Raw genomic sequence first — 13,088 nt, forward strand, 5'->3', positions numbered from 1 at the left:
TATTGTAGTTTTACTGAAGAGGATTAATTGTATGAACCCAAATCAGGCATCTTCTCTTTTATCTCATTGGTTTCATATGTTAAACTAAAAAGGCAAGTCAAAATATAGCCAACATATCCCAAGGCCTTTTCAGTTAGGAAAGATTTCTATAGCTAACAATTATTAACAATATTTATCATTTATGGAGCACTTACTATGTGCATTTAACCCTCCCATTATTCCTATGGGATAAATACGATTATTATCCCCATTTACAAACAATGTAACTGAGGCCAAAGAGATTAAACCTGCCCATAATCATGCACTTAGTAAGTTGCTGGGCCAAGATTTGAACCCAAGCCTCTGTAGGCCTAGAGAACCACTCTGACAACAGGAGAAATAACTGCACAAACCACAGGATCATACGTCCAAAAGAAATGTGTTTGTGTGTTTCAGGATGGGAAATATGAACTGAGGAAAAGCGGTAGCGAAGTAGAAAATATTTAAACTACAGGGTGTGAGGGATTCCAGAGCTGGAAACAAAAAGAATCAAGAGCAAAGGAGAATGAGTCATTTTGCAAGAAGGCAAAGAATACTGCATCTTCTGAGGCCATTAAAAAAAAAAAAATGTGGAAAGTTATGGATATAAGAACTTTAAGATTTTTCCATAGAAGCTAGTATATTTTAGTTCAATTTGATAAATCTCAACCGAAGAAAATATATATGCAGGATCATTTGAAAGATGTGTTCCATTTACTATTCCAGATAATTTTAGTTTTTAATCTTTGGCCAGGACAGACTTTTTTAAAAAAAAAATTGATCTTAAAATTATAAGTATTGTGGAATTATTCTGAATTTCTTTTTTACCTAGGTGCCATGCTTTCTTTTTTTTTTTTTTAAAGATTTTATTTATTTGAGAGAGAGAGTGAGAGAGAGCACAAGAGGGGGGAGTGGGAGAGGGAGAAACAGACCCCTGCTGAGCAGGGAGCCCGATGCGGGACTCGATCCCGGGACTCCAGGATCATGATCTGAGCCTAAGGCAGTCGCTCAACCAACTGAGCCACCCAGGCGCCCAGTGTGCCAATGCTTTCTTGATCTTGGGGTTGTAAGTTTGAGCCCCACTTTGGGTATAGTGATTACTTTAAAAAAAAATCTTTGAAAAGTTTTCTCTTTCCTTAATTATTAGCTTTTTCCTCATAAACAGAATAAATTATGGAATATATGGAATAAACTTTGTGTCCCAGTTTACTTTTGTTTCTCCAGCTCACATTCAGATTGAATTCAACCTAATAACTTTGTATGGACCTGTTTCTGCACAGCCACATCCCAAATTTCACCTGGTTCTGATCTTCTATTTTTCCTTACCTTGATTTTCATCAATTTAGTTTTTTCCAATTTACTGATAGGTTAAGGTAACCCCCTGCAACTGCAATGCAAAATAATGCAGCAAACAAACGCTTAAAACGTACAAGAGACCTGGTCATATCCTCTTCTTCCTCCAAAAGGCCAGAGTCCTGAGAATGCCAAGCTGAGGGAAGAGAAATAAAGCAGATTTATTTCAGAGCTCCAGACAAAGGCCTATAGAAATCTTCAGTACCAGGTGGCTATAATATCATCTATAATGATTCTCAGAGCACTGAGAAATGCTAACCACCACCAGGCAATAGAGATGCTGAAATATACGTGAAAGACTGTTACCATACAGGATCGGATGAGAATTTCTGGAGGGCTAAGTATAGGGTGCCCAATGAATCTATTGACAATACAAGCTTTCCCTAGGATCTTGTTATTTTATTCTTAATAGAAAATTTATCTCAAGTACATAATAATAAATATTACAAAGATTTAAGAATTATTTTATGAAACACTATAAAAATATGGAAAAACTTTAATCAGGGGCAGGTTTAGGCATTGTGAACCATTTATATGATGGAATAAAATGCAGTCATGATTCTAAAACTGAGGGTTGCTGGAGTGGTGGGGGGTGGGAGGGATGGGGTGGCTGGGTGATAGACACTGGGGAGGGTATGTGCTATGGTGAGCGCTGTGAATTGTGCAAGACTGTTGAATCACAGATCTGTACCTCTGAAACAAATAATACAATATATGTTAAAAAAAAAAAGAAGATAGCAGGAGGGGAAGAATGAAGGGGGGGAAATCAGAGGGGGAGACGAACCATGAAAGACGATGGACTCTGAAAAACAAACTGAGGGTTCTAGGGGGCGGAGGAGGATGGGTTAGACTGGTGATGGGTATTAAAGAGGGCACGTTCTGCATGGAGCACTGGGTGTTATACGCAAACAATGAATCATGGAACACTACATCAAAAACTAATGACGTAATGTATGGTGATTAACATAACAATAAAAAATTTTTAAAAATCATAGAACAAAAAAAAGGAGAAAAAAATGCAGTCATGATTCTAATGACATTTTCAAGCAACTTAATTTTTTAATCTAAAAAATTCGTGGCCTTCAGGTCAAAAATGTAAGAATGAATATTTGCATTTACTTCGGTTCTCTCCCAAACCCAACCAAAATGAAAGCAAAGGAACAAAGGAAATTGAGTATCATAGAGAATATGGAAGACGTCAGCAGATAAGAGATGTCAACAAAATTTTGGAATCTAGAGATTAAACAGATGACTGTTACCTAATTTAACTAGAGAAAGTGGAAGCTTAAGAGAGGGTGGGGAAAGGGTGGGGAAACTACAGCAGAACCCTTGAAAGGCTTAGGAATGAAGGCACTAGGTACTTCTGCAGGCAGGAGTGTGGGATAGGAGCTGAATGTAAGGGGTTGGAGCAATAAGGGAATTAAGTGAAAGTTGTAATATTGAAAGATGAGGTGTGTCCTCCCAACCCCCAACTTCCTACTGTGTTTGCCTTCCAAAGCAGTTCTGGCTTATATTCCTCAAGCAAAATCTAGGAGACTTACTAGCCCCCCCAAAAATAGATACAGATCCTGACATGTAGTCAACTTTCAACCTCTAATAAAACACCATATTAGAGGGGTTGGGGAGGGGTTGGGAAGGGGTAGGGTGAGGGAGACAAGATAAGAGGTTAGGTAGAAAACAGAGATAAATCCTTATCTCCATTGTCAAAAGTCAACAGGAAATATCTAAAACTGAGAAATTAAGCATGAGCAGTATGAGGATATTATTCAGGAAAGTGAAGCTGAATACCAAAATGGTTGCCTCTGGGGAGTGGGATCAGGGGATGAGAAAGGATAGAGTAGGAAATTTTGTTTATGGTTATGTATTTAACAGCCCTTTAAAAAAAATCTAAATGTAAGAAAAACAGAAATTACATTTAAAATAGTTATTTAAAAAAAATCAAATAATAGTCAAGTGAATAAATAAAAAACAAATGTCTACCCTGCAGTCAATAACACCCGTGTGAACTTTCTTTGGTAGGAGTACTAAATTTCCTAACTCTTTTTACTCTCTCTGCCCCTAAACGTACAGCTTCTCTCTCCTAAACTCTGCCCATCTCTGAGCCACCTCACCTCTCCTTTCCATCATCTGGGTTAAATGCTCCGTTGTCACCCAGCGACTGCTGATCTCTGAAGGCTGAGATGTCATTCAGGGCTTGTCCACTCAGGGCAGAAGGGTTAAGATAAGCTGTAGATCCAGCAATTCCAGGGTCCACTCTGTCTCAGGCCTCTCCAGCCTCCAGGAGAATTCTAAGATCAGAAGGTCTCCTTCCATGATGGATACCTGCTCTCCAGGCTTCCTTTTACTCACATCACAGATTTGTCTTATCTTTGTGGAGGCAGGACCTGTGGGCTTATGATATAAATTCAATTTACTTGATGTTTTCTCACTAGATCCCTATGGTAACCAGCTTCCAAGATGAGTTCCAATGATCACTGCCTTATGGTATTCATGGTTTTTGTACACCCCTCCCACACTGAATAGAGTTGTCCTGTTTAACCAATAGGATATTGCAAAAACTGACAGTGTGTGACTTCCAAAGTTAGGTCATAAAAGACATTGTGGTTTCTGTATTGCACATTACACATTTTTGAATCTAGCACTTTGAAGGAAGTCAGCCACCATGCCATGAAGACTTCAACCAGTGCTAGAGAAGGGCTCCTGCCAGCAGCCAACACTAACTTGCCAGCGATGTAGGAAGCAAATCCTCCAGCCCGTCTAGCCTTCCAATGACTGCAGCTTTGTCAACATCTTGACTGCAACTTCATGAAATATGTGGGCCAGAGTATCCAGCTAAGTTGTTTCCCGCCCCCCACAGAGTGTGAGATAATAAATGTTTATTGTTGTTTAAACTACCGAATTTTGAGGTAATTTGTTACACAATAGTAGATAACTAATACAGCCCCAAACAATTAGCTTCCTTGCTTGTAATTCACATTCCCTGGGGTTACTGACCAGAGATGCTGGATGCAAAGACAGAAAGAACCTGGTGGAAAATTCAAACACTCAGCAACCTAGGTTGAACCAAGCACTGGAGAAAACACCAAGACTCTAAAAACAAGGTGATCACAACAGTGATCACATAATATCTGCTCTTCAGATATCTTCTGTGAGCATAAAGGTGTAAACCCAGTGCAAAGTTGAATCAACAGATACAAAGCTGAGTCAAAAAAGATTCAGATTTGCAGCAGATACAAAGTTGAGTCAAAAAAGATTCAGACTTGCAGCAACCCCAGGGTTTGGAGTAAGAGTTGCAGCTATTCCATTTCCTATCTATCTCGGCAATTGAGGTAAAACACATTTGCAATTTAGAATTCTCATACTCTTCATCTGAAGTGAGAATTATACTCCCATCACAATGATACTGGATGAATAAAATGGCTAAGTTAAGAAATATTAACTTATCATCTGCTTTGAGGCTTTACTAGGTAAAGAGTAAAAAAAATAATATCCAAGAGAATAGACTAATACTTTCACTGTATGATAGAACAGAATAAAACAGAAATATTCAATTGTAATAAATTTTGAGATATTCCTAATATCCCTCACAGAATTTCTGTTTTTTTCCTCTATGGTAATTATCACTAACAAACTATATAATTTATTTACCATACATATTGTCTGTGTACCCCCTCATATAAACATCATGAAAACAGGTATTTTTTAAATCTCTCTTTGCCATTGATGGTAGGTGCTCAAAAAAATATGTTGATTAAAATGATATAGCCACTATGGAAAACAGTATGGCAGTCAAAAAATGAAAAACAGAATTACCATATGATCCAAAAATTCCACTTCTGGGTACATACCCAAAAGAACTGAAAGCAGGGACTTGAACAAATATCTGTATGCCCATATTTATAGCAGCATTATCTGCAATAGTCAAAAGGTAGAAGCAACCCAGTGTACATTGACAGATAAATGGATAAACAAAATGTGGCGTATACATACAATGAAATACTATTTAGCCTTAAAAAGGAAGGAAATTCTGACATGTGCTTTAACATGAATGAACCTTGAAGACCTTATGCTAAGTTAAATAAACCAGTCACAAAAAACCCACAAATACTGTGTGATCCAACTTATATGAGGTATGTAGAGTAGTCAAATTCATATAGACATAAAGTAGAATGGAAGCTGCTGGGACTGGGAGATCCAAGGAATGGGGAGTTACTGTTTAATGGGTACAAAGTTTCTGTTTTGCAAGATGAAAAGAGTTCTATGGCTAGATGGTAGTGACAGTTATATAGCAATATGAATATAATGCCACTGAACTCCACACTTAAAAATAATTAATATGTTAAATGTTTTTGTGCTTTTAGCTTTATCAAGGTATAATAAATGTACCAAAAAATTGCACACATTTAATGTATACATCCTGATGAGTTTGGGCATACTCATATATTCATGATACCAATTCCATAACCAAGGTACTAAACATATCCATCACCCCCCAAAATTTCCTTGTGTTCTTTTGTGTTTTATTTCTTTGGTAAGAACAATTAACACAAGATCTATACTCTTAACAAAGTGCATAATACTGTATTATTAATATAGGTTCTGTGTTGTATAGATCCTAGAACTTACTCATCTTGCATAACATAAACTTTGTACCCATGGAAAAACAATTTCCCATTTCCCTCGACTCCCAGGCTCCGGCAATCATTATTCTATTCTTGTGCTTCTTGAATCTATTTTATATACATCATACAAATTGAATCATGTAGTATTTGTTCTGTGACTAGCTTATTTCACATAGCATAATGTTCTTCAGGTTCACCCATGTTGTCACAAATGGCAGGCTTTCCTTCTTTGAATAATATTCCATTGTACATATAATACCACATTTTCTTTATCCATTCATCTGTTGATGAATGTTTCCCTATTTTGGCTATTGTAAATAATGCTGCAATGAAAATGGGGGTGCAGATATTAAGATGGTAAATTTTATGTTGTACATTATCTCTATTTTATCACAATTAAAAAGTATATATACATATAACATATATACACATGTATAAAAAGACATACACATTTATGTATGTACAAAAGATGCATATATATACATATATATATATACACTTAAATGAATTCTACTAATTTGGGGAATTTAAAATCAGAAGAAATTAATATATTAGACGAGAATAACATAGAAATAGGTGGGTAGTTTGGAGTTCAAGTGTTGGGGTTTTATTAAGTATGCATGTTAAAAATTCAAGGAAAAGAACAGAAACCAAAGCAGTGGAGAAAGGGGAATAAGCTAAATCTGCACAATAAAAAAGCCATAGTAAATAGAAAACAAATTTATATCAGCAATCCCAATAAATGTAAATGAATTAAACTCACCTATTAAAATAACATTCAAACAGGATAAAAGGGTAAAAAGCCCAGCAATATACTCTTTACAAGAGACCTGAAGCATAAAAACATAAAAAGAAGGGGTTGGAAAATGAAATTCCTGGATAAAACAATAACAAACCCTGAAAAGGAATATTATCAGACAAAAGAGAACTTGGACCAAAAGGTGTTCACCAGGATAAAGAGGCATGTTTCCTAATGTGGTAGATTGAAATCTTGGTCCCAATTCTTCACTCCCCTCTAAACTATTAGTCACACTCTTTGCCATTAACTTTGCCTTGTCCTCCCACTTGGGTGTAATTAACATTAAGCTTAGCCATGTGGCTTGCGTTGGGTAATGTATTATTAGTATACTGAGGAGCAGAGGTTTTTAAGGTGTTTGTATGGTCTGTCTTGTGCTCTGGTGATCCATGATGAGAACAGGTCCTGGTAACCACTGTCTTAGCCTGAGCAGCAGAAAGAACACCTGTGGAGGAGCAGATCTAAATCCATCCTGCAGGCTAGCTACTCAGTCAACCCCAGCCTAAATAAGCTGAACAGAGAACCAGGGAACAGGTGAACATGAGAATAAATGCTTGCTGTTATATGCCACTGACTTAGGGGTGGTTTGTTAGGCAGCATTACTATCCTGGCAATAGCTAAGTAATACATATGATAAAAGATGTGTGCCATATGATGTTGAGATAATGAATCCGGAAAAGATCGACAGGAAAACTGGAAAGCAACAGAAGAGAACCAAGAACTTCTAGGGGTAAAAAAAGGAAGCAAAGGAGACTAAGGAGTGGCCAAAGGGCAGGGAGGACTGCTTAAAACAAAAAAGCAAAATTTTATACAGATTTTTTTTCCAAGCAGTTATCAAGTATGACAAACACTATACAGAAGTCAACTCAAGACAAGAACCACTACACATATTACAAATACCTAACCACAGAACTTTCACAACCACACAAACACCATACAACCACACGCAACCAGACATCACCGTAACACAACACACCACAATCACACAGCCCATCACAATTAGTCTATCACCCTCACACGCAATCACGCACATCACTACTGTCACACACACACTGACTCCCACCCGTTTTTTGGTCCAACAATTCTAACCACTCTCCAGCAGCTTATTCCCACCCTAACCATTTTACACCGCGGCCACTCCAGACTCTCCGGGCCTCCTCAGAGGCTCCGCCCCATCAGCCGCGCGACCGTGCAGCCCACACAGCTCAAGCCCCTCCCCCATACCCCGCTGCTGGGACGCGGTAGCGTCACCTGCCGGAAACGCCCGAATGCGCATTCAGCGCGCGGTTTCTGGGAGGATGGGTGAAGGCGACCTACAGAAAGACCCAGGCCAGGGGCCGGTAACACCGAACCATCCTTTCGCGCCCGCTTCCCAACGGACGTTCCTGAGCACAACAACACCGCCCAGAAGGCTTCGCGGCCCGATTCAACTTCCGGCCAGAAAGCTGTCTGCGTTTCCTGTGTGGGGAAGGGGCTGCGTCAGTCCCGCGCCGAAGGCCCGGCTGGTAGGTGCCAACCTACCGTGCCTCGCAACCCTGGGGCCTGACTAGACGCTGAGAATTGCAGTTACAGTCGTTTCGGGAGGGTCCAGCCAGGACTCTGAGAGGAATTACGCGGGTGCCTCTCTGGACCACATTTCCCAGAGGGCTCGGTGGCCCGTCGCTCTTCTCGCAGGAACGCGAACGTTTCGTCACGCCTGGCGGGACCGTTAGATCCGTGAGGTGAGAGTCCGTCGGTCCAGGGGGAACCGGCTCAGTTGTGCACGTTGCGATGCCGGGAGACCCGAAAGGTGTAAATCGGGGAGCCCGGAGATAGGTATCGAGCTGGGTCATGCGGCCGGTGCGGGCGGAGCGGCTTGTAAAGGGGAGGTTGTGAGATTGTGTGTGAGAGAGACTGTGACATTGAGACCTGTGTGCGGATATCGGTTGCCTATCATTGTGGGGTTGTGACTGCGTGTGTCCCTATGGCTGTTGTGACCCCGCGACACTGGGGGGGTACCTGCGACTATACGAGAGTAACTAACTGTATGTGTTCGGTGGTGGGTATGTGATTGTAACTGTGTGGTTCTATGTGTGCCCGTGTGGAGTGCTTGTCGCATTGGTTTCAGTATGACCGTGCTCAAGGTATGGGGCACTATATGTCTGGGTATGGGGTTCCTGTCATATGTAAGATTGTAACTCCAGAACTTTGTCCCCAGGAAATCTCTGTGAAATTTGGTCAGATTATAGTCCCTTGACAGCAGTGGCTTCAGCTTTTTCCTGACACACGGATTAGGCAGGATGCCCCATTCTCTGATCTCCATTCCCTGGTGTGGTGGGGGCTGGGACTGGGATTGGGACTGGAGGTGACTTCTGACCAGACCAGTTTGGGGGGGAAAGGAAAACATGGTGTTTTGCAATTACTTTTTCCTCTCCCCATTTCCGCCTTTCTCCAGGTGCAGAAGAGAAGGAAAGAATGCACAATGAACTTCTACAAGCAATGTCCAAGGTGTGTTGGGGTTTTCTCTTTGCTTTCTTTCTTCTGAAAGTTAAATGCTTAATAAAGATATGCCATTTAATTGTAGGTCCTTATAATTTCCCTATTAGAGGGAAGGGTAGTCCTGCCTGGCTGGTTTTAAAGCCCAACAGGACCCATATACCTATTGTTCACTTATTTGGAAAATGGCTCCACTTCTGTTTGTTGAGTTTTCTTCTTTTAAATGCAATATTAGGATTTAAATGCAATTGTTAGGATTTTAAAATAAAAACATGGGGCGCCTGAGTGGCCCAGTCAGTTAAGGGACTGACTCTTGATCTGGGCTCAGGTCTTGATCTCAGGGTCTTGAGTTCAAGCCCCACATTGGGCTCCGTGCTGGGCATGGAGTCTGTGTAACATAACATAACATAACATAACATATCATAACACATCATAACATACACAACACATAACATGCACAACACATAACACAACACATAACACAACACTAAATAAAATAAATAAAATAAAATAAAAATCACGATTATTTTAGAGATTTCAGAAACAGAATTACCAAGAAAAAATAAAATGTGATCACTCAAAAATAACTAATGTTAATATTTTGATTAATTTTTTTTAAAGATTATTTGAGAGAAAGAGTGAGAGAGAGAGAGCACACAAAGCAGGGACAGAGGGAGAGGGAGAAGCAGGCTCCCCTGCTGAGCAGGGAGCCCAATGCAGGGCTTGATCCCAGGACCATAGGATTATGACCTGAGCCGAAGGCACACACTTAACCCACTGAGCCACGAGGCGCCCCTTGATTAATTTTTAATATTTTTCCAAAATCAAATTATACCTCATTTATCATATTATGTCCTACATTTTCACTAAAAAGTATTGTTCTCCTGTGTTGTCAAATGGTCTTTGTAGATACCATTTTTCAAAGATACATATTTCTTGGGGTGCCTGGCTGGCTTAGTTGGTTAAGCGACTGCCTTCAGCTCAGGTCATGATCCTGGAGTCCCAGGATCGAGTCCCACATCGGGCTTTCTGCTCAGCGGGGAGTCAGCTTCTCCCTCTGCCCCTCCCCTCTCTCATGCTCTCTCTCTCTTTCATTCTCTCTCTCTCTCAAATAAATAAAAATTAAAAAAAGATACATATTTCTTTGTATGAATGAGTTATGTTCTCTCCTTTTTTTCAAGTCAGTTGTGTCAGACTTTGAAATCTTTAAATATTTATTTATACAAACACACACACACACACAGGTTTGAAATTGGACTTCATGATTAATAATGAGATTGAACACAATTTCATATATTTATTGGTTATTAGGGTTTCTTCTTTTGTGACCTGCCTGTTCAAATCTTCTACCTTATTGCCCCTGGATTATCTCTTGTTGATTCATAGTTCTTTATATAATCTGGATATGGATCTTTCATTGATATTTTTCTACTGTTTAGACTGTGATATCATTTCCTTTAAGGTAGTTTTATGAATAGAAATCCTAACTTTAACACAAAGTTATCAATTATTTTTTTTCTTTATGGTTGGTCCTTTTTGTATTTCTTTTGTTTTTGTTTTTTTTTTAATAAATTTTATTTATTTATTTTTAAAGATTTTATTTATTTATTCATGAGAGACAGAGACAGAGAGAGAGAGGCAGAGGGAGAAGCAGGCTACCAAGGAGCAGGGAGCCCGATGCGGGACTCGATCCCAGGACCCTGAGATCAAGCCCCATGTCGGGTTCCCTGCTCAGTGGGGAGTCTGCTTCTCCCTCTCCCTCTGCTCCTCCCCCTGCTCATGTGCACTCTCTCTCTCTCTCAAATAAATAAATAAAATCTTTAAAAAAAAATCCTTTCCTGTCCCAAGGTTATACAAATATTCTTCTGTATTTATGCATAAAGCTGTAAGTTTTGCTTTTTGGGGTTCTGGCTGGCCCAGTTGGTGGAGCATGTGACTTTTGATCTCAGGGTTATGAGTTCAAGCCCCACATTGGGTGTAGAGATTACTTAAAAATAAAATCTTAAAATAGAAAAGTTTTGCCTTTCCCATTTATATATTTAATCCACCTCTAACTAACTGGCTTTTGTGTATGATGTAAAGTGGGGCCCAAGGTTTTTCCCACTTATGAATTCCTCCCTAGCTTTCTCAGTACCATATATTAGTCCACTATGTTCCCATTTCATATATATCCAAATATATAAATCCAGTGTCTGTATGTACGTGGGTATGTTTATGAGCTCTTTGTTCTGTTGTTCTATAACAGTATCACAGTCTTGATTCTAACTTCGCTCTCCTTTAAAGGTATTTTGGCTTTTTTTCCTGTGGCTGTTTTTAAGATTTTCTCCCAGTTTTTGGTTTTCTGTAATTTTAGTATAATATGTCTAAGTGTGTCTTTTAAAAATTTTATCTTCTTGGGATTTGTAGAGTTTTTTGAATTTGTAGATAGGTGTTTTTTATTAGTTTAGGGAAGTCCTCAGCCATCTTCAAAGATTTCCTCTGCCTTATTCTCTCTCTCTCCTCTCCCTTCTCAGGCTCTAATTAAACATAGATTAGAATTTCTTATCATTACCCTTTTTTGTCTCTTAATCTTTTTGGTTTTTAGAGTTGATACACTAGGTGGGTCTACTCTCAATTTTTTAAATGTGGGTATTTGGTACAGAGGCAAAGGAAATCACATTAAGAATCAGTCACCCCAAATCTATTCAGCTTAAGACCTTTCTATCTGAGTTTTTTTAGAAGATGGCTGAGTATTTCTAATCCATTCTCCTGTCCCAAAACCCAGAGTATCTTGTTCTCCTCTCCCATCAGCCTCTAATTACACTTGCCATTTCTGTAGTGAAGATTGTTGCCCAATATTAACGGGAATAATGCTAGGGGTTTAGTGTAATATAATAGAAGATAAAAGAAATGCATTGAATTTTGTTCTCAGAAGCTAATCAGATGTTTGGGGTTTTTTTTTAAGATTTTGTTTTTAAGTAATCTCTACATCTAACATAGGGCTTGAACCTGCAAACCCCGAGATCAAGAGTTTCATGCTGTAGGGGTGCCTGGGTGGCTCAGTCGTTGAGCGTCTGCCTTCAGCTCGGGTCATGATCGCAGGGTCCTGGGATCAAGCCCCACATCGGGCTCCCTGCTCTGCGGGAAGCCTGCCTATCCCTCTCCCACTCCCCCTGCTTGTGTTCCTTCTCTCACTGTGTCTCTCTCTGTCAAATAAATAAATAAAATCTTTAAAAAAAAAAAAAAAAGAAGTTTCATGCTCTACCGACTGAGCCAGCCCGGCACCGCCCCCCTGCCCGTTTTTTAACCTAATGTTTAATGAGGAAATATTTGAAGCATTCCTAGTAAAGTCAGTAAAAAGACAAGAATATACACCATCACCAGTGTTATTTAACATTGTTGCGTTGGTATTAACCAAAGCACTTAAACACTAACAAAGCACTTAGGTTTAAAAATTAGAAAAGAGGATATAAGATAATCATTTTGCAGATGATATGAATGTGTACCTGGAAAACCAAATCAACTTATAAATATGCAGGACTCCATAGGAAGCAAGCAAAATAAAATTTTTTTTCATAATTTCTACTTCAGCTCTCTCTATGGGCTAATTTTTTTGTTGCCCTGAATAAAAACTTGTGCAGTCTCTATAATTGTTTTGATCACTCTTTGGTATCCTTTGGTTATTTTCAGTGATAAGGTCAGTCTCATTTTACTAATCTCCAGTTGTGTGTAATAATATGTAAGCTTCATTTAAAGTCTTTTCTTTGAGGGGCACCTGGGTGGCTCAGTCGTTAAGCGTCTGCCTTTGGCTCAGGTCATGATCCCAGGGTCCTGGGATCGAGCCC

General features: G+C 39.4%; 1 protein-coding gene across 13 annotated transcripts in view; it reads right to left on the reverse strand.

Annotated features, from left to right (window-relative positions):
- Positions 1 to 8,430, reverse strand: part of ZNF568 (zinc finger protein 568) — an 87,012-nt gene extending 78,582 nt beyond the window's left edge. For 4 of the 13 annotated variants that reach the window (XM_031026028.2, XM_031026020.2, XM_031026029.2 and 1 more), the window contains exons 1-4: positions 8,107 to 8,207; positions 6,757 to 6,823; positions 3,483 to 3,762; positions 1,449 to 1,507 (exon numbers count right to left, since the gene is read on the reverse strand). In XM_031026028.2, coding sequence (XP_030881888.1) covers positions 1,449 to 1,507; positions 3,483 to 3,558 — 135 coding nt within the window. In that variant the 5' untranslated portion in view covers positions 3,559 to 3,762; positions 6,757 to 6,823; positions 8,107 to 8,207. Of the gene's footprint in view, positions 1 to 1,448; positions 1,508 to 3,482; positions 3,763 to 6,756; positions 6,824 to 7,902; positions 7,955 to 8,013; positions 8,208 to 8,310 lie in introns of those variants that run through there. The other 9 variants (XM_031026023.2, XM_031026021.2, XM_031026022.2 and 6 more) reach the window with 9 other exon arrangements.
- Positions 8,431 to 13,088: the final 4,658 nt, after the last annotated feature.

This window comes from Leptonychotes weddellii, chromosome 16 (genome assembly GCF_054177405.1).
Source record: "Leptonychotes weddellii isolate Sample4059 chromosome 16, ASM5417740v2, whole genome shotgun sequence".
NCBI classification, from domain to species: domain Eukaryota; kingdom Metazoa; phylum Chordata; class Mammalia; order Carnivora; family Phocidae; genus Leptonychotes; species Leptonychotes weddellii.